General features: G+C 58.5%; 9 protein-coding genes across 9 annotated transcripts; 6 read left to right on the forward strand and 3 right to left on the reverse strand.

The window, feature by feature from the left end:
• Window positions 1-291: 291 nt before the first annotated feature.
• Window positions 292-1983, reverse strand: ACA1_068140 (sphinganine1-phosphate aldolase BST1, putative; the record flags this gene model as incomplete). Its single annotated transcript, XM_004352706.1, has 1 exon — window positions 292-1983. One exon carries the CDS (start codon window positions 1981-1983, stop codon window positions 292-294), a length of 1692 nt encoding a protein of 563 aa, XP_004352758.1.
• Window positions 1984-2465: 482 nt separating this feature from the next.
• ACA1_068150 (amino acid permease superfamily protein) lies at window positions 2466-5047 on the forward strand (the record flags this gene model as incomplete). The annotated part of the gene is made up of 11 exons (XM_004352707.1): window positions 2466-2565; window positions 2731-2905; window positions 3002-3198; window positions 3303-3406; window positions 3498-3633; window positions 3703-3825; window positions 3911-4033; window positions 4167-4319; window positions 4489-4635; window positions 4713-4826; window positions 4938-5047. 11 exons carry the CDS (start codon window positions 2466-2468, stop codon window positions 5045-5047), a joined length of 1482 nt encoding a protein of 493 aa, XP_004352759.1.
• A 308-nt stretch (window positions 5048-5355) lies between these two features.
• Window positions 5356-10347, reverse strand: ACA1_068160 (Dual specificity protein kinase; the record flags this gene model as incomplete). The annotated part of the gene is made up of 20 exons (XM_004352708.1): window positions 5356-5772; window positions 5892-5950; window positions 6048-6109; window positions 6249-6378; window positions 6482-6623; window positions 6933-6997; window positions 7110-7192; window positions 7281-7393; window positions 7488-7570; window positions 7670-7902; window positions 7977-8131; window positions 8368-8444; window positions 8539-8693; window positions 8794-8942; window positions 9045-9151; window positions 9280-9417; window positions 9530-9633; window positions 9664-9939; window positions 9984-10066; window positions 10180-10347. 20 exons carry the CDS (start codon window positions 10345-10347, stop codon window positions 5356-5358), a joined length of 2799 nt encoding a protein of 932 aa, XP_004352760.1.
• A 206-nt stretch (window positions 10348-10553) lies between these two features.
• Window positions 10554-11372, forward strand: ACA1_068170 (Mannosidase, beta A, lysosomal, putative; the record flags this gene model as incomplete). Its single annotated transcript, XM_004352709.1, has 4 exons — window positions 10554-10624; window positions 10705-10828; window positions 10942-11067; window positions 11151-11372. The coding sequence occupies 4 exons, from the start codon at window positions 10554-10556 to the stop codon at window positions 11370-11372; spliced, it is 543 nt and encodes a 180-aa protein (XP_004352761.1).
• Window positions 11373-11637: 265 nt separating this feature from the next.
• ACA1_068180 (beta-mannosidase precursor mannanase mannase family protein) lies at window positions 11638-15251 on the forward strand (the record flags this gene model as incomplete). The annotated part of the gene is given in 18 exon segments (XM_004352710.1): window positions 11638-11806; window positions 11823-11879; window positions 11958-12034; window positions 12120-12377; window positions 12472-12593; window positions 12698-12774; window positions 12862-12938; window positions 13010-13120; window positions 13194-13340; window positions 13432-13569; window positions 13668-13751; window positions 13883-13957; window positions 14049-14151; window positions 14243-14388; window positions 14473-14585; window positions 14670-14799; window positions 14883-15011; window positions 15108-15251. The coding sequence occupies 18 exon segments, from the start codon at window positions 11638-11640 to the stop codon at window positions 15249-15251; spliced, it is 2157 nt and encodes a 718-aa protein (XP_004352762.1).
• Window positions 15252-15415: 164 nt separating this feature from the next.
• ACA1_068190 (Dual specificity protein kinase) lies at window positions 15416-19902 on the reverse strand (the record flags this gene model as incomplete). The annotated part of the gene is made up of 18 exons (XM_004352711.1): window positions 15416-15693; window positions 15779-16105; window positions 16211-16325; window positions 16407-16518; window positions 16603-16747; window positions 16835-16925; window positions 16998-17162; window positions 17251-17431; window positions 17515-17640; window positions 17728-18190; window positions 18267-18446; window positions 18514-18670; window positions 18741-18800; window positions 18869-19009; window positions 19091-19190; window positions 19264-19397; window positions 19558-19628; window positions 19740-19902. 18 exons carry the CDS (start codon window positions 19900-19902, stop codon window positions 15416-15418), a joined length of 3009 nt encoding a protein of 1002 aa, XP_004352763.1.
• Window positions 19903-20675: 773 nt separating this feature from the next.
• Window positions 20676-21165, forward strand: ACA1_068200 (MutS, putative; the record flags this gene model as incomplete). Its single annotated transcript, XM_004352712.1, has 3 exons — window positions 20676-20777; window positions 20925-20988; window positions 21047-21165. 3 exons carry the CDS (start codon window positions 20676-20678, stop codon window positions 21163-21165), a joined length of 285 nt encoding a protein of 94 aa, XP_004352764.1.
• Window positions 21166-21412: 247 nt separating this feature from the next.
• On the forward strand, window positions 21413-22794 carry ACA1_068210 (mutS, putative; the record flags this gene model as incomplete). The annotated part of the gene is made up of 8 exons (XM_004352713.1): window positions 21413-21439; window positions 21489-21521; window positions 21797-21809; window positions 21955-22025; window positions 22093-22126; window positions 22182-22258; window positions 22326-22517; window positions 22753-22794. Coding segments are annotated over 8 exons (489 nt in total), but the record flags the coding sequence as incomplete, so codon positions are not given.
• A 288-nt stretch (window positions 22795-23082) lies between these two features.
• ACA1_068220 (DNA mismatch repair protein) lies at window positions 23083-24763 on the forward strand (the record flags this gene model as incomplete). The annotated part of the gene is made up of 9 exons (XM_004352714.1): window positions 23083-23144; window positions 23205-23392; window positions 23593-23663; window positions 23732-23789; window positions 23845-23938; window positions 24000-24131; window positions 24198-24221; window positions 24287-24624; window positions 24699-24763. 9 exons carry the CDS (start codon window positions 23083-23085, stop codon window positions 24761-24763), a joined length of 1032 nt encoding a protein of 343 aa, XP_004352766.1.
• Between the last annotated feature and the right edge of the window lie 19 nt (window positions 24764-24782).

Raw genomic sequence — 24782 nt, forward strand, 5'->3', positions numbered from 1 at the left:
CGAGCCCGAGCCAAAGAGTCTTCTTCAACTTGGCGTGTGCTTCGACTGCTGTGGAGAGAAGAACACCGCGGCAGACAGTGTGAAAGCCCACTCAGTATCGAAGCGGCGCGTTTTCGTTTCTTCTTGGGCTTACCTCTTTCGGCACCGCCACTGGGAATCAAACCTTTTAACACACGCAGAGAGAGAGAACATGTTAAGGAGGCAGCGTGACAAAGCGCCCAAGAGACGCGTCTGGCAAAAAAAGGGAAATATGTAATTATTTCATAAATGATGGGGCGAATTGTTGGAATACTAGTCGCTGTGCGGGGAGCTGGGTGTGGTGGTGGTGGGGGCTCCTTCCTCGACGTTCTCGTAGAGGGTGTCGATGAAGCAGCGCGCGATCTGGTCGACGATGGTGCGGTCGGGCACGGCCTGAGCCATGCCGTAGATGGCGCCGGCGCCCTGGGCGACCTTGCCGGGCGTCTTCATGAGCTCGGCGGTGAGGGTGGTGAGGTCGTGGATGAGGTCGTCGGCTGAGTCCTTGTTGGCGTAGGTGAGGCAGATGTGGATACTCGACGGGTACTGGAGGGAGTTGAGGTTCCAGCCCTTCTTGGTGAGCTGCTCGCCGAGCAGGTAAATGTCGAAGTCGTCCGAGCCGAAGGCCACGACGCACACCTGCGGGTTGCCGTAGAGCTTGAGGCCGCGGATGTTCTTGATGGCGGCGCTGAGCTTCCTCGCGGCGGCGATGATCTCGCGGGTGCAGGCGACGTAGCCGGCCTCGCCGACGCTGATCATGGTGGCCCAGCAGCCGGCCAGCAGGGCGCCCGGTCGGCTGCCGGCGATGGTGGGCGACGCGTAGATGCCGCCGGTCCAGTCGGACGCAACGAAGTACTGGTATGAGCGGAGCTCCTTGGTCTTGTACATGACCACCGACGAGCCCTTGGGCGCGTAGCCGTACTTGTGTGTGTCGCACGAGATGGAGGTGACGCCCGGCAGGCGGAAGTCGAACGGTCGCAGCTTGAAGCCGGCCTTGTCCATGAAGGGGATGAGGAAGCCGCCGAGACAGCAGTCGACGTGCAGGCCCACGCCGTAGTGGAGGGCCACCTCGGACAGGGCCTCGATGTCGTCGATGGCGCCGTGCGGGTAGCTCGGCACCGAGCCCACGATGGCCACCGTGTTGCTGGTGATGGCCCGCCGAACGGCGCGCACGTCTACGCTGCGCGTCTGGGGGTCAACCGGGACGTGGACCAGCTTCATGCCGAAGTAGTGGGCCGCCTTGTCGAAGGCGCAGTGCACCGACACGGGTGCCACGATCTCGGGCGCCGTGATGCCCTTCTCCTTGCGGCCCCAGTCGCGGTAGGCCTTCATGGCCATGAGGATGCTCTCGGTTCCGCCGCTCGTCGTCGTTCCGCACGCCTGCGGGCCGCCGTTGTACATGTGGACGATCATGGCAATGATTTCGGCTTCCATCTTCCGCACGCCGGGGAACACGTCGGGATGGAGGGGATTGCTCCAGATGAACATCTCGTAGGCGCGAGACGAGATGCTGGTGATGTCGGCGCCGCCGTGGTAGACCGTACCGGAGACGCGGCCCTCCTCCCACTTATGGTGGCCCATCTCCTGCAGGGTTCGCAGCTCGGCCAGCACGTCCTCTGCGCCGATAGCCTCCGCTGGCAGCCGCGTGTGCGAGATCATGCCCTCGTTGCCCGCCAGCAGGGTCTTCCGCAGAGACGCCGACACCTTGTCCATCTCCTCTGCCACCTTGCGCTTCACGTAGGGGATCTTCCTCGCTCGCTCAAAGAAGAACGTCACGAGGTAGGCGCGCAGATCGCGGCACATCCTCGCCAGGCCCACGTCGTAAAGCGCCCACAGCGCCTTGCCGCCATACCTCAGCACGACGAAGAGGAAGATTGCATTTCGCACTGTCTCGAGATGCTTGTGTTGCTTCACGAATTCATCGACGCGCTGCGACAGCACCGCCAGGGTGGATGAGGGGCGTTCCATCTTAAGAAGTGTGTATTTTTCGAGGTCTGCAGTCTACACTGATTCTATTCCTCGTCCTTGCTCTTCTCTTCGGCAAGACGTCGATCTTTGTCAGCGCTAGCAAGCACCTCGTGGGTGTCGGTGTGTTCGGCCACGCACAACCGTCCGTAACTCCACAATTCCCCCCAACGAGCCCCTTGGCCCGGAAGAAATCGCCACCTTTCCGTACAAACGCGCTGCCCACGTCACTCGACCCAATATTCAGCCCAATAACTCGAGTTATTGCTCTCTTTTTGAAGCGACCCGCAGCTTGCCGCTGTGAAAGAGGAAAAGGCGTCGCCGAACCCCCACCCACCACCACTTGTGGTGCCTACTCTGCGCCGACCCTCTTCGTATATTCTCTGCCGGCAGCAGCTGCTGCTCTCCTTTCTTGGCAGCCGTTCCCTCCGCATTCCTCTTTCCGCTTCCTCTTTGCGTTGGTGGGTGGCCCATTCTCCGCCACCATGGAGCGGCTACCGGCGGAGGCGGGCAGCAGCCCGTCGTCCTCCCTCCTGCCCTCCTCTCCCTCCAAAACCACCTCTCGACCCCCGTACGATGACGAAGGTACTCCTCTCCCACACTATTCGTATATTATTTTTATTTTTAATTTTGTTGTAATTGTATAAATTCAAGCAATACTTTTCAAGGCGAGTATTCAAATAATCAACAGATAAATAAATAGAAATAAACATGGGCGTTGGTGACCTGGCTCTGGTCGTCGTCTGGCAGACCCGTTGGCGGATGTGGCAGGTGCGGGCGGAGACGGGGAGAAGAAGGCGCTGGGCGTGTTCTCGATGGTGGCGGTGGTCTACTTCCTCGTGTGCGGCGGCAGCTACGGCACGGAGGACCTCGGCGGCTCCCTTCCCCCGCTCTTTGGCCTCCTCGGCATCCTCGTCATCCCCTGGTAACCTCCCACCATACCTCTTCCGCCATTCCCCCATTTTCCTCACCCGGTCCGCATGTGTGCGGTGTGTGCGGTGTGTGCGGTGTGTGCGTGCAGGCTGTGGAGCTTGCCGGTGGCGCTCATCACGGCGGAGCTGGCGACTGCGATGCCGGACGCCTCGGGATTCCTCCTGTGGAGCCGCCGCGCGTTCGGTCCCTTCGTGTCGTTCCTCGATGCATGGATCATGATCGTGGTCGTCATCATCGACCAGGCACTCTACCCCCTCATCTTCGTCTCCTACATCGAAACACTGGGTACCCCACGCACTTGTCTTCCACCACCCAATCGCCCACAACGCACGCACGCACGCACGCACACCGCGCACGTCTCACTCGCCTCTGCCGTGTGGTTGGTGTAGTTGAGTTGACGTGGTGGCAGGCCTATCTGATCAACCTGGGCTACATCCTCCTGTGCATGATCGTCAACCTGCTGGGCGTCTCCACCATGGGCCACTTCTCCAAGGTGCGCGCGGCACCACGTCCCCGACGTAGCAATGAGCTTTGCAGCGGCGCTGGACTGACGCCTGCATGCGTGTGCGTGTGCGTGTGTCCAGATCTTCTCGGCACTGGCGCTGCTCCCGTTCGTCATCTTCGTCGCTGCGGGCTTTTTCAGCGACCGGTTCGATCCGCACGCTTGGGTCGAGACCGCCAAGGGTAAGACCATCGCCTCCTCCACGCGCCCGTGCCCCCGTGCAGCGGGGTGACTAATTTCTAATTTCGTCTTCTTCTGCCTCGCGCGGTCGCGGCCCGCCTGAGCAGACGAGTGGGACGTGCCGCTGTACCTGAGCGTGCTGCTGTGGGCCACCTGCGGCTTCGAGTACTCGGGCTTCCTCGCCGGTGACGTGGACAAGCCCCGGCGCACGTTCCCCATCGTCATGATCGGTACCTACACATCGCCTCCCGCCTCCGTGCTTGTGTGTCGTGGCGGTGCGCCTCGCCACTTACGGGAGGGGTCTCGTGCACACAGGGTCGATCTTCCTGATGATCGCGACGTACTTCTTCCCCATTGCGATGGCCATCGCCATCGCCGAGGACCCCTCCGAGATCACCGAGGGCGCCTATCCCGCCCTCGCCCTCGAGATCGGCCTCGGTACTCACTCCTCAACACAAGTGGCCACACGCACGGGGGCGCAAGAGTGACGCACGCACGCACCGCACACGCACCGCAGACACACGCGTGCATTGTCTATGGCATACGCTGATGTCAAAGGCTGTGACCACAGGGGAGTGGATCAAGTACCTGATGATCGCCGGCGGCCTGGCCAGCACGATGGGCACCTACAACGCCTACCTCGGCACCACGGCCTCCGCCCTCCGCGCCCAGGCAGAGGAGGGTGTCGCGCCCTCCATCTTCAGCGCCTTCCCCCAGTACAAGTGTACCGCACCCCCATCCCCCCTCCGACCACCATCATCACGCGGCCGCCCGAATGACTGACAACGTGTTTGAATGGTTGTGGTTGTGGTTGTGGTTGTGGTTGTGGTTGTGGTTGTGGTTGTGGTTGTGGTTGTGGTTGTGGTTGTGGTTGTGGTTGTGGTTGGTTCCAGCGCCGATTGTGGCGATCATCTTCTTCAGCTTGACCACGGCCGCGCTGGTCCTGTTGGACTTTTCGGTGCTGGTCGAGATCGAGTCCCTCCTCTACTGCCTCCACGTGCTCCTCCTCGCCGGCACCGTCATCCGCCTCCGCTGGAAGGGTACCCTACCCCCCCCCGTGGCCGTGCCGGTCACTGCCTTTCCTCCTCCTTCTCTTACTTATCCGAAATAATAACAGAGCCCGAGCTGGAGCGTCCCTTCGCTCTCCCGTTCGGCAAGATCGGGGTCGTCCTAATCGCCAGCCTGCCCATGCTGATCACCTTCTTCAACATCGGCTCTCTCTTCTACTACGGTACCGTAGTTCCCTTCCCCACTTTCCTCTTACCCTGGCCACATGGCGGAATTTTATTTATTTGTTTATTTATTTATGGATAAATTAATTTGTTTGCCTGGTGGTGCGCAGGGTGGATCTTCCCGCTGATCTCGGTCGGGGTGGTGACCTCGGGGTGTCTGCTCTACCTGGTGCGCCACCTGGTACGGCGGAGGTGGGAGTACCACTCGTACCCTTCCTAGCCAATCCGCCCACCATCAGTCTGGGCCTCTCCGCCTGGCGCCGCTGCTTTGTTTTTTGCTTTCCCGCTGCCACCGCCGCCCTTTTCCGCGCCTCCGTCGCTGCACGCCACCGCTCGCGCCACCGACCGCCGACGACGAGGTGGTCGCCACCGCAGTCACGTCTCGGCCTCTTACACATGTGTGGGATCGCTTGGCTCCGCTTTCCCACCGCAATGTACTCTTACCACAACACACACTCGCACGCACCGCACACGCACAGGCAACGCGCATCTTGGGAGGGTTGTGTGTCATTGTTGGTGATGCAAGTGTTACTGAGGTGGAGTGGGGCCGAAGAGGCGCGCGGCGATGATGTCGCCCTCCTCCCCGCCGGGGCTGTGTTGATCAAACGGGCCGTGGTGGTGGTGGAATAGCGCCTCGTTCTCGCTCTGGCTCCCGCACTCGGTGCTGATGCAGTCGCCCTCGCTGTAGTGGTGGTAGGCATCTCGCACACGCATGTGGCCCACCGCAGCCGCCAACTCTTCGTCGTTGTCTTCGCCCGCTGCCGAGTTCTCGACACTTCTCCGCACGAGCGGGGCACTGTTGACGGCGCGCTGGTGGTGCGCCGGGTGATGCGAGGGCGTGGCCGACGACCGTCGGCTCTCCCAGCTGCCCGAAGCGGTCGTGTGCTCCCCCTCGCTCTCGTAATAGTACAGGCTCTCCAGCGACGGCTCGGACCGCGAGTACTTCTACTGACCACCACCACCACCACGTCGCCATACGTATTGACGCACAATGGGACGAGGTGAGAACCCACCCTCCCAACTCCCAATGACGCGCGGGTGAACAAAAAGGCGGATTGGCGTACGGGCGCTGGTGGACGGTCGGTCGCGATCGGGTCGTTGGGTACGAAGTATCCAGAGCTGTCTGCATACAGAACCCGGACCATCATCAGCACTCGCACGCACGACTCCACGGATAGCACGGACGGTTAGCCACGAACGGTTGGTGGAGAGGGGCATACGGTTCTCGGATTGTTTGTAGTGTTCGATGGTGCGGAGCAGTTCTCTGAAGCTGGGGCGTGAGCTGGGCTGCGGGCTCCAGCACGCCCGCACCAGCATCCGCCAGCTCTCGGGCATTCTGAAGAATTTGTTGTTTTGCGTGTGGGAAGGCACCTGAGCCTCCAAACAGCTAAACGACCAACTCATTGGGAAGGACCCCGTACCCATCGGGCAGCGCGGGGCGGTAGTCCTTGTGGGCAACCATGTTGGCCATACGCAGCGCCGAGGCGAACCCTTCGTCCGGCTGCTTTCCGGCAAACAGGAACCACACCACCATGCCAAAGGAGTAAACGTCTGTATGTCGTGTGTGAGTTGTGTGTTGTGTTGTGTGTTGTGTTGTGTTGTGTGTCATGTTAACAAATGATAAAGTACAGAGGGTAGAGCATGGGGCGCGCACCGGCCTGTTCGGAGTATTCCTCCCCCTTGAACACCTCCGGTGCCTGGAAGGGCAGGAAGCCCACACCCTCGGTCATCCTGTTCTCACCCTTGAGTCGCGACAGCCCGAAATCCGCCACCTTCGCGCCCAGGTGCTTGTCCAGCTGGCCCCACACGAACCCGACCCCACGCCGCACGCGCACCGCACTCATTAAGTCATGCAGGCCGTGCCGAGCAGTTAAGAAGGTGGGAAGGGGGGGGGGTGCGTGTACGAGTATGTTACGCGGCGTCAGGTCTCTATGGAGGATGGGCTTGGGGCTCCAGCCATGGAGGTAGCACATTCCTGACATTCATCATTTCCCTCTCGCGGTGAGGGACGGGCGAGGGGAGGAGAGGGTAGCTAAAGACGGGTGGCTGGTAGGTAGGGAGGTGGGTGGGTAGGTACCCTTGGCGATGCTGCCTATGATACGCACCCGGAGATACGGGTTGTGCTCGAGGACCGCCAGCTTGAGCAGCACGAAGCTTTCCAGATTGCCCCCTGACGATTGAACGGCCCGTTCGTTGATTAGCCAATTAATTGGCACAAAAGAAAGAAATAAAGAACGAAAGAGAAGAAGAGCGAAGAGAGGGGGGAGAGAGAAGTGGTATACCGGCCATGAACTCGGTGACGATGCAGTTCTTCGACCCCACGCAGACCCCCATGAACTGTACAATGCAGGGATGTCGCAGCAGACTGAATGAAGTTCGACCGTCAGCCAATGTGCGCAGCCTTTAGCGGATAAACAAGGCGGCGTGCTGCGCAGAAGAGGACACGGCCTTACCTGAGCACCGCCACCTCCTTCTCGAAGAGTTGGAACTCGTCGGCTGATCGGAACGATTTCCTGTAGATCACTTTCACCGCCACATCCGTGCCCTGCCACCTTGCCCGCCGCACCTGAGGCGCGACAACAACAAACAACGAACCATCGCATCACCAGAGTCTGTAGTGGCTGATGGGCCAGCAGGCCGATGAGGTGCCGACGTCGTACCTCGCCAAAGAAGCCCTTCCCAATGCACTCGCCCATCTCCAGATCCTCGTACTTGACCTCCACCCGACTCATTGCTCGCTCGTCTGTCCCAGCCCGCAGCGCACCCACAAATTAAGACAGACGACAAACCACACGCGCGCGCCACACACCACAGAACACGCGCAACACAAGGCCCTCGGTACCGGGTAAGGAAGGTCGTGGCGAGAAGGATCCCGAGCCCTCTCTGCTACCGCTGCTGCTGCTCCGCTCCCGGCCGGTGCTGTCCTCCCTGTCGGAAAGGGAGCTCCCAGACCCGCCCTCCTGCTGGTCCTTGCTCAGCAGACCTTGGATGTGCTTGACGATCTGCATCCGGTGGCCAAAGCTAGTGATCCCCAACTCCTTCTTCAGCACGTCGCTATCGCCCAGCGACTCCAGCCTGCACACGCACACGCACACGCACCACCACAAAATGAGTATTGGACGATTATGTAGAGAGAGAGAGAGAGGTACGTTTCTCCGGTGATGTCGTTCTCAACAAATTTCTTCTGGTACTGGCCCAGGCCGACGGTCGACTCGAGCCACTGTCCCACCTGCTCTGGTGTCCACGCCCTGAAGTCTGGGAAGTGTTGTTGGCGTTTAGGCCGCTCGCTACGGAGGAGCCACGCCTTTATAGCGCCCGGCAAAAGCGGAAAGCTGCGGTACCTCGCGGTAGATTGCAGCCGGTGCGTGGTGGCCTGACGCGCTTCAGCTTGGGTGTAATGTTGTAGGCTGGCGTAGAGGTATCATCAGCAAACGTACAGCTCTCTCTCCCCCTCTCTCGTGTGTGGTGTGTGTGTGTGTGTCTGGCGGTACCTTTGTTGATGGCCTCCGCCTGGAACACAAACGGTGGCTGGAAGCGCACCCGGACCTTCTCACCGTAGCTGTGCAGGCCGACCGAGGGGAACAATATGTCCTCGGTTATGCCCACGAAGCCCACGCCTGTGAGCGGTAAGCAGTGTTGGGTTAGATTCACTGATCGCATCGCGTGCGCTGCTTTGCGTTGCGTTGCATTGCGTGTGTTGCATTGGTTTACCCAGGAAAAAGCCGTTCTTGGTGAAGAACAGTTCCTTGCGCTGGTGATGGAGGCCCACCCCGATGACGTCGCCCGTGGTGTAGGAAGGCCCGAATGGCTCACCCGTGCCGCTCTCCCCAAACTTACGCCCGTCGTCGCCGTGGTAGCCCCACGACCTGAGCACCGCAGCCAAAACAAAAGAACGGACCAAGTACAGCTGTGAGTCAGGTGGCTTGAGCTGGACAACCAGAGACGGCGTCGGCGGGAGAACGGCACCCTCTGCGCCAGCCCGGATGGTGGGTCAGCGGATAGTCGAAGACGCTCAAGCCGATGGCGATCCATCCCTTCTGCCCGCGGTCCACCACCTCCATCTCGAAGTAGGACACCTTCTGTGTGGGGTTGAACGGATGGTCGGCCAGCACCAACTGATGTACATATCACCCCCACCGCCACATCAGATGACGATGGTGAGTGCCCAGTCGTGGAGAGAAAGATCCATCCCAGGGCCAACACCACCGGCGGCGTACCCCATTGATGCCGTCATGCGAGTTCGTGTACTCCACGACAGTGTTGGCTTCGTGCAGCTTCAGGGACGAACCGCAGGCCAGTGGGTCGAGCTCACGCGGCATGTAGTCTGCCAGGACACCGAACAATCGGTCAACAAGGTGTAACACACACACACGCACACGCACACGCACACACGCACACACACGCGCGCGCGCGCACACACACACACACATCGGGAAGCGGGCGACGTAGTACCCACGAGCTCGGGGGGAGCCCAGTTCAGAGAGATGGAGTAGGCGAAGGGAGGCTTGAACCGGGCGGTGAAGCGTGCCCCATTGCTGCACACTGTGACGGTCGGGTAGAGCTCGCCGTATATCCGCTGAAGTGCTCCCGCTATACGTTACATGTTACACAGGGCAAAACCATGCGCATTACATGTTGGTCGACCACTGCAGTGTGACAGCAAAACAGCAAAGCAAAGAAAGGAGAGTTAAGGTGCACGTACGCAGGGCCTTGCCGTTGTGAGTGAAGAATATGTCGTGGGTGGTGTTGTGGAACCCGCAGCCGACGACATCGCCCGACTTGAGCGCAGGCACGGTGCCCGGCCACCTGCAAGAATCGCCCCCCCCCAATCAGCACCACACCACTGTCCACATGCGAGCGAGCGAGCGAGCGGGCACATACACCAGCTTCTTTCCGCCCTTGAACTGTGTGCTGTAGTCACTGCAGTGCAGCCCGTACGACCTGTACGACAAGGGCCAGTTGTTATCCGGTGTGAGCACAACAGCCGCCAGGGCCAACACCGGTGTCAGGGAGGACGCATACTTGTTGCTGCTCCCCAGGTGGCAGTCCAGCGGGTGCGCCCGTGTCGCCAACCCGATCGCTAGGTCCCTGTCGTACACGCTGTTCAGTTGCCTTGCCTCGGCAGTGTGGGTTTGTGTGGTGAGGGGTGCACGCACTGGCTCTTGCCCACATCGGCCAGGACGACCTCGAAGTAGCACAGCCCCTGCAGCTGGCTGAACGGTCGGTCCGCTTGCGCCACCTGGCCACGCCCACCCCAACATTAGCGTACGCTAAGCCCCCCCCCGACAATATTGTGGTGCGGTGCTGCCAGAGGATAAGGGTGACGTGGTGGTGGGGGAGAAGGAGGGATACGGCTATGAGGGGGAAGGGGGCAGGCTGGTAGGTGACGGTGAGGCCGTCCTCGAGGAGCTTGAGGTTGTGGTTGCTGCGACGCCCCCACGCAGATGGCTGCACCAACTGCTCCTGAGGCGCATGCTGGATAACCCCTCCCTCTTCCTCTTCCAAGCAGGCCGGTTGCATTGCCTCCCAGGAACCTGCCCGACGCTGCTGCTGTTGTGGCCACGTCCCCAACAATCTTCTTGCCCAGCCAAACAAAAAAGGTTTTTTTCCTTTTCATTTCCCCTATTTTCTCTTCAATACGTTTTGCTCGCAACGGGCGTACGCCCATTGGACCATAGAAGGATTACAACAAAGCAGCAAGCAGGTGTGCACAAGGGCGACCAAGGATGAAGATGAGAGTGCTGGCACTGCTGGCGCTCTTGGCCGTGTGCTCTGGCACTCGGATGATCCCCTTGCTGTGCGTCCTCCGGTAACAGGGCCTCCCTTTTTTGTGGGCTCACTGGGGGCGAGGTCTGTCGATCTACACGACCATTGCAGGGGCGAGGGACAAGACGGTACGACCATTGTGGACCTGGGCGGCAAGGACTGGCGGGTGGCGAGCAGCAACGGCAGCATCAGTGCGGCCGCGTCGGTACCCGGCGTCATTCACCTCGACCTGCTCGTACGACCTCCCTCCACCCCCTCTTTGCCTCTACGCCCCCCCCCACAAAGACGCGTCTCAAGTTGATGGTTCCCTCACCGCTCCTCGGTCGGGGTGTGGGCGGCTCTCTGCAGAAAGCAAAGGTGATCGAAGACCCCTACGTGAGGTACCGCGACGTCGAGTACCGCTGGATCGCGCTCACCGACTGGACCTACTCCCGTCGCTTCCGCGTATCGGCCGACCTGCTCGCCCACGCCGAGGTACTCGATCACCACCCTTGACCCGCACTTGGCCCGCGTGCAAGCGGGTGAGTGATGCTGAAAGAAGTGGAATGGTGGGGCAGGTGGTGCTGGTCTGCGAGGGCCTCGACACGGTGGCCAGCGTGGCGATCAACGGGAAGGTCATCGGGTACGCCGACAACATGTTCCGTCGGTACCTCTTCACCGTGCCCACCGACCTGTTGCGGTCGGGGCCGGACAACACCATCACCGTCAGCTTCACCTCGGCCGAGACCTACGCCAAGGCACGTCCTCCTCCGCCCAACCACCTGGGCCGCGGGTGGTAGAGTCAGCCTCGGCTCAGACCGATGCACCACCAGGCTCAAGTGGCGCATACGCCCTACGAGCTCCCATCGGCCGACAACCTCACACAGCAGTCCGGGGGAACCCTTCCGCAACTACATCAGGTGAAGGAGTGTTTAGCTAGACCCATGGGCGGGAGACGAGGCGACGAATTGACCCGTGTGGCGCTATGGCGGGGTGGTCGTGTGGCTGGCGGGGTGATCCAGGAAGGAGCAGTGTTCATTTTCGTGGGACTGGGGTCCAGCGTTCATGCCCCAGGGCATCTACAAGCCCATTGCCCTGCTGGGCTACACATCGCCCGTCATCACCGCCCTCGTGCCTCAGGTGCGCACCAACGTCCACCCCCACCCCCATCCCCACAAAGCCCGACCTTCTCACATGGCCACTGCACCACTCACACCACCAAAACAAGACCTTCGTTGTGGGCGCGGCAGGTTCGCGTCACTTCCGCGTGGAGGTGGAGACTGTGTTGCTGGTTCCCTCGGGAACAGGTGGGAGGGCCCTCCTTTTCTGGCACTGGAACCAAACCTAGGGTATAGCGCTTGCATTGACGCGGCCGCGGTGAACAGGAGCGACGAGCGTAGCCGGTATGCTGAAGGTGAGCGTGGCTGGGGCCTCTCAGAACATTCCGTGCCAGCTCCACGCGGTAAGCTGTCAGCCCTTCTCGGCGGCCTCGCTGCTTTAACTCCGAGTTGGCTGACCTTTACCGAATGGGGTACGGTGCCCCACAGGGCGAGAATCGGGTGCGCGCGACGATCTTGGTGTCCAACGTGGACCTGTGGTGGCCCGTGGGTTACGGTGCGCAGCCTCTGTACTCCCTGACCGCGACCTTCACCCCGTCGTCGGCTTTGAGGGACGACCACGACCACGATCGCCCTTGGCTCGCTCCCGTCAGCGCGGACCGCCAAGTGGGCTTCCGCACCGTTGAGCTCGTCACCGACAAGTATTCCAACCAAAAGGGCTCCTCAATGTTCTTCCGCATCAACGGGGTATGTGTGTGCGCGTGCGCCAGTGCGCTCCCGACGTACGGAAGATCGGTGCGGTGCGTGCTGACTGATGGTGGTGGTGCTGCTGCTGCTGCAGGTGCCCATCTTCGCCAAGGGCGCCAACTTTGTGCCGATGGACTCCTTTGAGAACCGCGTGAGTGATCAGGACATGGTGCAGCTCGTGCAGGACGCCCTCGATGCCAACATGAACGTACTCAGGTTCTCACATACCTCCCTCTCCCCGCCTCGCTGGGAGTTATCGATGATGGCCTCTCTCAACAACCCCGTCTCGATGCCTCCTCTATTCTGTGCCTTGGCGACAGGGTGTGGGGCGGCGGAGTCTACCAGCAGGACAAGTTCTACCAGCTGTGCGACGAGAAGGGCATCATGGTGTGGCAAGGTCGGTAATCATCGCGCTCCCCCCGTTCCCTCCCGATGATGGGGCTTACATTATTGGGAGTGAAGGCTTCTGACATCGGGCGTGCAGAGTTCATGTTCGCGTGCGCCATGTACCCTCGCGACGAGAAATTCCTGGCCACCACGGCCGCCGAGGTCACTCACCAGGTCGGCAGTCCCACCTCACCCGCGCGTGTGTGAGAGGAGAGAGTGAGAGAGGCCACTGACGCACCGTGCAGGTGGAGAGGTTGACGCACCACCCCTCAATCATCTTGTGGTCCGGAAGTAACGAGAACGAGGCCGCCTTCGACTGGTTTGGTGCGACGCGTACCAACCCTCGCCTCTACGTGGTACCTAAACACCCCATCACGGCACGACACACACACAGTGTGGGCCTAAAAAACTGGTCTTGGGGGGGGGCAGGTCGACTATGCCAAGCTCTACTTCGACACGATCCGCGAGACGCTGCTCACGTTGGACGCCAGCCGGCCCTTCTGGCCTTCGTCGCCCTCCAACGGCGTCCTTGAGCAGAACCCCTTCGTCGGCATCTGGGGCAACCCCTACGACCTGGTACGCAACCTCCCCCCGCCCCTCCGCCCCCAGTTCCCTCCCTCTTCCTATGATCATCCGCCCATCCACTCACCACCCGTGACGACTGCAGACCATGGGCGACCTCCACTACTACAACTACGCGGCCGACTGCACCGACGTGGCCAACTTCCCCAGCCCGCGCTTTGCGTCGGAGTACGGCTACCAGTCCTTCCCCTCGTTTGAGACCTGGCGGCCCGTGACCCAGCAGGTACGCCACCATTGCACCTCACAAGCCCAGGCCCCGAGCATAGGCGTTTGTTTTGACCCCGAGGCCTCCCCTTTTTTTCACCATACGTGCGCGCGCAGGGCGATTGGCACCCGTTCTCTGATCTCATGCTGCATCGCCAGCACCACCCCGACGGCAACGCCCAGGTCCTTGCGCAAATCCAGGTACGCCCCTTGACCATCGCATGACGAGGCCCCGTGATTGTGTTGTGCCGCTGGCCATTATCAATTATTGTTGGACCACTCACGCGTGCGTGGCTGGTCACGTCGACCCACAACCCACGCAACAACGACAGCACTACTTCCGCTACAACGTGACCGACTCGCTGCAGTCGTTCAAGGACTTCCTGTACCTGAGCCAGGCCACGCAGGTAGCCTGGAATCCTCCGCCGGGCGGGCGTGTGGGGGTGGTGGTTGGTGGTGGTGACTGAAGGTTTTCTTCTTCTCGATCTGGGACGATAGGCGCTCTGCGTCAAGGCCCAGTCGGAGCACTACCGGCGCAGCAAGGGCATGGCGGCCAACACCATGGGCGCCATCTATTGGCAGCTCAACGACATTTGGCAGGGTACCCTTCCCCTCACTCATGTCTGGCTGGCTGTGGCGTCGATGATCACCCATCACTCATCGCCCTCTCGCTTCGGCCCCGTTCCCCCTAGCGCCCACGTGGAGTTCGCTGGAGTACGGAGGAAGGTGGAAGCTGCTGCACCACTACGTGAGGCACTTCTTTGCGCCGGTGCTCGTGTCGGCCTACGAACAACCCACCGACTCGCTCCAGGTCCACATTACCAGCGATGTCAACCAGGTACGTACATACCTACTCTCGGGCTTGCGTCTACATATTATTCGGAACTAAAAACAACAACAAACCACCTCTCGGACATGGCAGGCGCTCTCCGGTGCTCTGTACACTCGCTTGTGGTCGTGGGACGGCGTCGGGGCGCTGGCTGAGTGGAAGACCGCCTTCTCCCTGGCTCCGCTCGCCAGCAAGCCCGTTTTGTCGTATGGCACCAGCCGCCCCCCAACCCACCCATGACGACGATGATTATGATGATCGCTCTTAACGTCCGCTCGTACGTCCCCCAGGGATTCCATCTCCTCGCTGATCTCGGGCAAGTGTAAGCAAAGAGCCGACTGCTTCCTCACCTTCTCCGTTGTGGATGGATCCGGGAATGAGGTGGCCTCCAACGTCTTCTACCTGGCCAACATCGTCCAGGTCCGTTCCCCGTCTCCCCCGCCACCCCAACCATTCGCAATGCGGTGCATTAATTGATGTGATGGTGATGCGCACGAGAGCAGAGTGCACTGCCCAAGGCCCAGATCAGCGCGCAGGTGAGCCCCGGCAACAGCAGCCAGGAGGCCTTCGTGCAGCTCATCTCGGACAATGCCGCGCCGTTCGTTTATCTGGACACCTCCTACCCCCTCAAGGTCCGTACCCACCACGCACGCACACATTGCACAACTGCTCTCCCAGGCGCCTCGCCATCACACGTTCAACACTCTCGCCGTTTGGCTTGTCTGCAGGGCCGCTTTGAGGACAACGGGTTCCTGTTGCTGCCGCGGACGCCCAGGAAGATCACGTTCCACGCCACGAGCGCCGACGGGCCGATCGACATCGCCCGCTTCCAGCGCGAGCTGGTCGTGCGCTCCCCTGGTGACGTGTACTAAGTCACTACACGATCTTCATCGTGTTCTTTCTTGCGAGGGCTTCATCAAGGGTGAAAGTGTTTTTGTTCATCAAGGAGTCGGACACGAAGTGGTGCGCGGAGGGTGCACCGCGGGGAAGAAGACCCACTTGAGCGGGTGGTAGCGGTAGTGGTGGTGGTGGTCGACTACTTCTTGCCGCCCCGCTGGAAGACGCCGCTGCCCTTGCCGTTGAGCTTGACCTTGGTGAGGGCGGGCATGACGACGGGCGCGTTGGTCTTCGTCCGCTCGACGAACTTGGTGGTGTTCTTGATCCCCAGCTCCTTGCGCTTGGCCTTGATGGCCTCGGCGATGGACCCAAACGTGGGCAGCGTGCCCAGCGCCAGCAGCTCCTTCCTATCCTCCGGCAGCGACAGGTTGAGCTCCTTCTTGTAGTCCTTCGGCGGCAGCAACAACACCAGCTTGCCTGTTGAGTGACGATGCCGACGGCGATGATGAAAAGTGAGCGCCAAAGCCGATGAGGTGTAGAAGGAGGAAGCGTGTTTGTGTACCGTCGGGCGCTTCGATGTTGGAGATGATGAAGTGCTGGAAGGTGATCTGCTTCTTCTTGATCGTGACCACGGAGACGATGAAGTCGCCGGGGAAGGTCGAGTAGCGCACCAGCCACCGACCGGTCTTCTTGGCCTTGGCCAGGTAGGACTCGGCCTTCTTCTTGGAGATATCGCCGTGCCACCAGGGCTTGGTGGTCAGGTCGTGGAACCGCTCCAGCATGGCGTAGTTGAAGGGGCCGAAGTAGCGCAGGAACTTGGCGAAGTTCTCCCTGGTGACGATGGGGTTGACGAGCCTCTCCTTGGCCTCATCCTCGGAGTACTCATCGCCTGGTGTGCAGGAGACAGTGTAGCGAGCGAGTGTGAGCGATAGAATGGGCCATGACGGGTGGTGGGACGTGGGTAGTGAGTGTGCGGGGGGGGGGGATCACGTACTCAGCAGCTTCTTGAAGGCCGCCAGCTTGGGGTCCAAATCGGGGAGGATTTGGTGGTGAGGCACCTTGAGGTAAGATATCATACAAGTCCAGAACTCGATCCATTCGACCTTGGTCTAAAGCGCATGAGAGCACGATGAGGGACAGACGGTCAGTTGATTGGGCATACAGCAGAAAGTATGTGTGTGCCACTGTACCTGTGTGAGGAAATATTTGATCCAGAAGTCACGGCCGGTGGCTTCGTGGAGAGTGTGCTCGATGAGGACCTTTTCGAACATCATCTTCTCGAGCATGGCCTGGAAGGTGGGCCTTAAAAAAAAATAGGGTGTAACACGCTCATGTTAAGAGGCTGCACAGGCGATCCACACGCACCCAGCAGTAAGAAGTAAGTACCTCTTTTCCGGGTCGGGATGCCAGCAGGACTCAATCAGATCGCGCAAGGCCGGAGGGCAGTCGGCAGGGATCTTTGGCCTCTCCTCTTCATCGCACACGGCGGCAATAAGTTCGTCCTCGTCCTCGAACATGTCGTGCCACGGCTCTGTGCCATCAGCAGCGCAATTAACGACGGTGAGCACAAGTAACCGTACCAGGTACACGAGGGCGGGGGAGTGGGGGAGGAGCGTACTCTCTCGGGTGTACATTTCCCACAACAAGATACCAAAACTGTACACGTCCGCCTTCGCATCGCATCCACGGCCCAACAACACTTCTGGTGCCTGCAGGGACAGGAGTGTAAGCAAAAAAGGGCATTCCTGAAAACAATGCGTGAGGTGCGAGAAGAAGCATACCATGTAGAAGGGAGAACCGCCGGCCATGCCGTCGTCATCCTTGCCCGACTGGATCTTGGACAGACCGAAATCGGCGACCTTGACGTTCCAGTTCTTGTCGACGAGCAAGTTGGCCGGCTTGAGATCGAGATGGAGGAACGGCGGGTTCATCTGGTGCAGCCAGTTCTGATGGGAGGAAACGAGAGGAGTTGGGTTGGTCGCGCCGCGCAATGAGATGTAAGAGTGGTGATTGACAAAGGGAAGAGCATGGTACCATGCCGAGGGCGCAATCCCTGGCCATGTGGACACGCTGCTCGAGCGAGAGGAAGTTCTTCTTCTTGCCATGAATGAGGCCGTCGACGGAACCGTTGTGCATGTACTCCATGATGATCATCAAGTTCTCAGGCTGCGTGCAGGCGCCCATCATCAAGCAAATGTTCGGGTGTCGAAGCGTACTGTTGGGCGAGGAGGGAGAGCGGCGGTGAGCGGTCGAGCTTCGTTAAGTGTCGTGGCACACCCAGCAGGCATCGCAACGTACATCATGATCTGGACTTCCGTCCTGAACTCGTTGAGCAGCTCGTCGTTGAGCTTGTCCTTGACGTACAGCTGCTTGATAGCCACTTCCTTGCCGTGCAACAGGCCCTTGAACACCTCACCGAATGCTCTGCGATTGGGCGCAACGTGAGCGTAAGAGACAGTGCGAAAAAAATGGGAGAAAATGTGAGCGCTGCGGCGGAGAGAGGTAGAGTACCCCTTGCCCACAGAGAAATGCTTGACGACCTGCTTGGGATCGATCTCTGCGAGGACCTTCTCCTTGTCGGTCATCACGCTGGTGCGCTTGAACTGTTGCATGAGTTCGCTTCGCATGGCCTCCTCCTGCTGCTTGAGCCGCTCTTCGACACGCTTCTCCACCTCGGAGAGGAACTTGGCCTCGGTTTCCTTCTCGCTGGCCTGCCACTGTCCCTTCTTCAGCGAGCCGTAGCCTCCTCGGGGTGTACGCCTAGGAGAAGACACGTCGAGTACAATGGGGCTCTCGTCGCTGTCGCCCGATCGGGCCAGGTTGCGATGCCCACCCATCGAGCCACGCGGACTCACGAGTTCGCTGGAGTTCTCGTCCTCGTCATCCTCTTCCTCCTGGTCGGCCTTGGCCACAAACCAGTTGTTCGGCGCCTTCCTGAAGTCCTTGCGCAGATCGACCACCTTTTTCCACAGGTCTGATCGTGACACAACGTGGAATCGATGAAGTGAGTCGCAAAGTCTGTGTAGTGAGGGATGGTGCACGGAGCTTACCCTTGGCAGAGAGTCGCTGGTCGGGGTTGTCGCTCCAGCAAGTGGTGATGAGCTCCTTGATCGCCGCGGGCATTTTGTCGGGAATGTCAGGCCTGAGTCCGGTCATGCAGGTCTTACGGAGGATCTGGAAGGAGTTGAGTCCCTGCTTGACCAGGTCTTGGTAGGGGGGCTCGTGGTCACCTGTTGGACGTGCAAGAAAGTCAGCGCAACGCCAAAGCTATGGCCCAGACTACGCAGTGCTACGTACCCTTGACGATGCGCAGGGCCAGCTCCCAGATCACAAAGCCGACGGAGTAGATGTCGGACTTGGTAGAGTAGGAACCCTCCATGTAGACCTCCGGGGCAGTGTAGGCCACGTTCTCGATGCCAGAATCAAGCGTCTGCGTCTTAAGCGCCTCATCGCCCTAAATAGATCCGAGCAAAGTAGTCAGTGGGCCATTCACCGTGCCAACAATCAGTGCAGTACGAACGCACCCGCTCGTTGTAACGGGCGCGACCGAAATCGGCGTACTTCAGTTTCCAATCGCTGTTGATCTGTAGAAGGAGGTGACGAGTTAGAGGAGCCAAACAGAGAGAACGAGGAAAGCGAAAGGATAGCTTACGAGCAGGTTCTGAGGTCTGATCTCGCGATGAAGGATCTGGGGCTTGTTGTTGTGGAAGGTGTTGAGACCTCCGATGAGGCCCTCCGCCAGAGAGAAGAACCGATTCCAGTCGAACTGCCGGTCCGTGTGATTGGCCAGAACCTGCGCGCGGGCACAGCACAATGAGGGTGAGTGACCTTGCGCCTAGAGAAGAAAGCGTGACGGGAACAGCGAGATGAATACCTCGTCAAGAGAGCCATAGCCGCACTTCTCCATGACGACCGCGATGTGAGGCTCCAAGCACAAGCCATAGAAGACGACGACGTGAGGCGACCGAATGGAGCTGATGAACGTGGTGAGGAGAAAGGGGCATCAGCATGTTCAGTAGCGGAAGACGAAATGTGGCAAGTACGTACCTGATCATTTGGAACTCCTTGACGAGCTTTTCTCTGTTGATCATCTCTGGGTTGAAGATTTTGACGGCCACCTCCTGTCCACGGTATTCGCCATGGTACACAGTTGCCGTTGCGCTCTCGCTCACCTTATCCTCCTGCTCGCCCAAGGTTGGAGTGCCAAGGGTCAGCCATCTTGAGATTGATTCGCAATCAAAATAGAAGCAATAAAGTGTGCATAATTGGCATAACTGGCGTTGCCCCAGGCCACCAAGAACGAAGGTGGGAGATTAACGGGGGGGGGGGGTAAGGGCGCACCAGCTCGAGCTCATCATAGTCGATCCACCAGGAGTCGTCGAGGGAGAACTCGCTCTTGGAAACGACCGAACCTGAGTGAACGTCAGAGGCCGATCTGTCGCGCGGCGTCGAAGCCTCGAAGGAACTGGTTCGAGGCGTAGTGGCTGGTGGCCGCTCCTCGACTGGGGGGTCGCGTCTCTCACGCCTTTCCTCCACCTCGGATTCGCTGGAGCTCCCATCATCGTGGCCCCCCGCCCTCACCTCTTTCTCCTTCTTCAGCGTTCCAATCGAGGTGGGCTCGGCTACAACTTCCTCCTGTTCAGAATCGGAGCTACCTCCATGATTGTTGCCCTCTCTATCTTCCATCGGGATCGTATCGCTTTGCTTGCCTTTGCTCCCTTTCCTCGACGCCCTACTCGATTTCCTGTCCCGTGTTTTGTTTTCTGACAAGAAGAGATGTTTCGAGATATGAGCAAAAGGGCTCAACCACCTCTCTACACAATAGAAACGAATCAAGGGGTACGTACTGACTACTACTACAGCTTTCTTCTTGCTGCGGTGTCCTCCAACTGCGGCCTGTCCTGAAACACTGGACATAAAGCTGGACGAAATAAATAAACGATATAAATTGGCGGGGGGTGGTGCCAGGCAGTGCTCTTGGCCTCACTTGCGCCAGGAGTCTCGACAGGCAGTTGTTGAGCACCCCCTTTATGTCCGTGCTAATTAATATTCAATTTTTGAATTTCTTTCCAGCTTTTCCATCTTCTCTTGCCCTTTTTTTGGCGCCTTTTCCGCTCCGAGCAAGAAACGCAGGCAACTCTCAAGATGTCGATTCACGTACGGCGCATTGTTCTAAGCTCATGCTCTTGAAGGATGCAAAAGGGAGGAACACCTGGAGGTCACGCGTCAGCGACTGCGGATGGACCCAAGTACGATACATCCTACCAGCCACATGGTCGAAGCACGGGCGTTCCTTCCCGGCGAGGCACCAGCAGCTCGGCAGGTAGCAGCAGTAGACGTGGCACTACACCTCACAGTAGTGGGAGACATGAGCTCTACGTGATCGCGGTGAACGGTACGCGTGCGCTTGACGGACTGCGTTCGAACACTGTCGCTTATCTCCTTTCGCAGAGAACCGGATGAAGGAAGTGGGCCTGGCCATCATGGACCTTCGCAGGCCCGAACTGCTGCTGACTCAATTCACCGACTCCAAGAGCTACTCATTTACTACGTCAAAGCTTGTACGCCCAACCTCTCCTTTGTTACCGAACATTGCTCACCTGGGTCATCTTCCACAGGCCACCTACGCTCCAGTGGAGGTTTGCGTCCCTTCTCTGAAGTACGAATAACAGGCCTTCAGCCTAAGTGTGCCCCTCTCTGATCATTAGGTCCTCCTTCCCAACACGGCTATCGGGTCCGAGCTTTACGAGGCGATAAAGGAGAACTTCAAGGGTATGCCCCGTTACCATTCCGCCCCAAGGTGACACTTGTAAAGCTCCTTTCTACACAGATACCGACGTCATCGATGTAAATCGGAAGTACTTTTCTGAGTCGTATGGAGCGCAAACAGTCTCACGGCTCGTAGTCCCCGAGAACAGCAGCATCGAGCACTCTGTTTCGTCCAAGTAAGGTCCTTCATCGTACTCTTCATTACAGGGCTAACGTAGCTTCCCTTCTCCTTGCTTCGGCAGGTATCTGGCCCTAGCTTCAGCAGGTATGTTGTCCGCTGAGTGAATGGCTGTGTTCGTTTTGACTAAGGGATATTTTTCCTTCAGCGGCCCTTGTGAAGTATGGTACGAGACAAGACGAGAAGAAATCGCCAGAGCGAGCATTAAGCGATACCTTATCTGTTCGTGCAGTCGAGTTCATTCAGCACATGACGTTCGCACCCAACAGCCTGAAGGTACGGGCTGAAAACTGCCGCAACCAGTCCTCTCACCTTAGATGTACAGATACAATACAAGCCGGTGGATGGCACGATGATGGTACGTAGGCCATACTGTACAAATCCCAGCTATCGCCGTGCTGAGTATAATATCCGCTCAGATCGATCCGGCAAGCATCGAGAACCTAGAGATCGGTGCGACGCTCCTTTACTTGGCGAAATCGTTGGGTAGCTGACGGCCTACCGATTGCAGTCGTCAACGCTCGCACTAAAGAGACCAAGGGATCATTATTCGACGTACTGAACCACACCAAGGTATTGTTCCTTTCTAGCATGTTCGTTTCCTTCACTGACACCATGCCTCGGCGCTTGCAGACTATTAGCGGAGGTACGTGAAACGCTGGTGTAGTTAGCACAGCTCACAGCGTGTTGTTGTTAGGTCGCCTTCTGCGTATCAACCTGCTTCAGCCGCCCTCAGGTTATCCCACATGCTCAGCTCGATCGCCTTTGATGTCGCTCATTCCTACTTCCAGACATGTCCACCACAACCACGAGACTGGAGTGCATAGAGGAGTTCCTTGGGGACGAGCGCATGTTCTTTGACGTACGCGACCATCACTCGATCGGTTGAGAGACATGAGTTCACTCAAATCGTCTTTCCTGTCGGTCAGGTGTCGGCGGTCTTGGGCAGATTCCTGGATCTTGGTACGACTGTCTTCTACCCTGCGTTTCGTTACACGTTCTCACGTTGAACGTACAGATAGCCTCCTGTTACAGCTGGTCAGGATACCCAAGAAATCGAGCATACAGTCGACCCGAGCCAACTTGGTGCACATCGTACGGCATCCCCCCTTTGCCCGGTTACGCGAACACAAGGCTCACCTGACAATCGTATCGTGCTTAGTTGGAGCTGAAACACACTCTGGAAACAGTCCCGCCGCTGGCGGAAGCGCTCAAGGGATGCCAAAACTCTTTGCTGCAAGCTATACTCAACAACCTCCAGGACCCCAGAATCGAAGCTCTTCAAATGAAGCTGGAGGATGTGGTGCGTGAAGACGCTATCTACGTCAAAAACACGCACAAGATGCGCAATCAGGTAATGGTCAGGCTTCAGAGCTGCATCCGGTTTCGCTTCTTTGCTGACTAACAGTTGTCTGACAGTTGGCCTATGCGATCAAGGTATATTGGTCTTTACTCCTGTGGACTCTCTCTTTCTCCTCTGACATTGGTTTTTCAATGTGACGCCTTCAGCCTGGCATTCATGGTGCGTCCGTAGCTCTCACTGTCCTTGCGTGCCCGTGGACTTAGCTTATTCGGCCTATCTCCATCAGGACTGTTGGACGTGGCAAGAAAGAGCTGGACAGAAGCCAATGACGGTTCGTTTTCCTTACCTTGTGAGCCGTACCCGACTGATACCCGTTGTTGCGCAGACATGCAGCTCTTGATCAAAAGATACAGAGAAGAGTTCTGTCGGTACAGAGTGAGGGGCGAGTACAACACTCGGCGTGGCCACCACCTCAGCTGTCCGATCGTAGCCGGAGACCATCTCCCCCAGGGCTTAGTCCAAGTGGTAAAGAAGGGCAAGAAGTGGGCTTTCTCCACAGGTAAGTCAACCAACCGTCACCAGACCGGGCTTAGCTAACGAGAATTGAGCAGAGGAGATGATCTCGCTCAATGCGCGTATCAACGAAAGCATGGATGAGATCTTCCTACTCACGGACAGGTATGGCCACCATGGCTTGAACCTTTAATGGAGTTCTACTTACTCGTGGACCTTTTGCAGGGTCATCGAGGAACTGTTGTCCGAGACGCGTAAGTTCATTGGCTGCATCTACAAAATAGCTGAGGCGGTGGCTCTTATTGATCTGGTATGCATCCTGACCATGGTCTTCAATTTGCTACGTAAGCTGAATACCACTATACGCCAGATCTGTTCCTTCACGACCTACGTGACTGTGACTCCCTCCTGCGGTGCGTTAGTGTCCTCTCCTATGAATGGATTAACCCATGTTCGCTGACCCTCAAGCACTTCACAGTACGCCCTGAGCTAACGACGGACGGCCCACTGGCGATCAAGCAAGGCAGGAACCCTCTCGTGGAGAAGCTATTCAGGGATCCTTTCATTCCCGTACGCACTCCCTGGATGCGCAGTGGCTCGTGACCTAACTCAGCGCTCTATCGAAAGAACGACACCTTCATCACGGAGGCATCTAATTTCCACGTCATCACGGGTCCGAACATGGTATCACTCATCACAGATCGCCTGTTCACGTGAACGCCTCTTATTGGTTCTGCTCTCTCCTTGTACAGTCGGGGAAATCGACGTACCTTCGTCAAGTGGCTCTTCTGACGATCTTGGCTCACGTTGGTACGTGCTCTCTGTCCGGCACCAACGTCACTTCGATTCTCACAACTATGTGCAGGGTGCTTTGTGCCGGCCACGTTTGCTTCGTTTCGGCTGGTGGACCGCCTGTTCACGCGCATCGGGACCAGCGACTGCATGGAAAGGAACTGCAGGTGTCTCTTGCCACTTTTCTTACCCTAGCCTGCCAGCTACTGACTCTCTGCCCGATTGCAGCACGTTCATGGTGGAGATGAAGGAGATGGCCTTCATCATACAGAACGCTACCAACCACAGTTTGATGATCATCGATGAGCTAGGGCGTGGCTCCTCATACTTGGACGGCGCGTCGATCGCGTGGGCCATCTGGTACGTCCTGTCCTCCTCTGAGCATTTTATATGGCGCATGACTAACCAAGTGGTTGCTACTTGCAGTGAATATCTCCTGTCCCTGCGAGCGTACGCTGCCTTCTCCTTGGCGTCTTCTCGTTCTTCCGTGGCTCATTGCTTCCCACTCTGCCCAGATATACCCTCTGTGCAACGCACTACATGCAGCTGGCGGATCTAGAAGCCATCTACCCGAACGCAAAGAACTACCACCTCCAAGTCGAGCACGATCGGATGAAGCTACGTCCAACCTTCATGTATACGCTCAAGGAAGGCCCGACCGACCTCAAGTTCGGCCTGGTGCTGGCTGAAATCGCCGGCTTTCCTCCCGACGCCGTCGCCGCCGCCAGGGAGATCCACCGCAAGCTGCAACAGAGCGACACCGCCAAGAAGGAGAAGGAGGCGCAGCACCTGCGAGAGCTCAGTCAACTCGCGCAACGGCTTCTTAACCTCAAGACGTCGACCCTCTCTCCAGGTACACTCCCTCACCCTTCTTCGAGAATACTGTAGCGATGATGAAGCTGATACTTGTTGTTGTGTTCCTTACAGAGCTGTTGCGTCGTTACTTGACGAACCTGAAGGAGAAGTTCATCGCCGCTCAACACGAAGAATGATCCCGCCGCCTCCAAGGCC

Source organism: Acanthamoeba castellanii (assembly GCF_000313135.1).
Source record: "Acanthamoeba castellanii str. Neff unplaced genomic scaffold scf7180000084603, whole genome shotgun sequence".
In the NCBI taxonomy this organism is placed as follows: domain Eukaryota; phylum Discosea; order Longamoebia; family Acanthamoebidae; genus Acanthamoeba; species Acanthamoeba castellanii.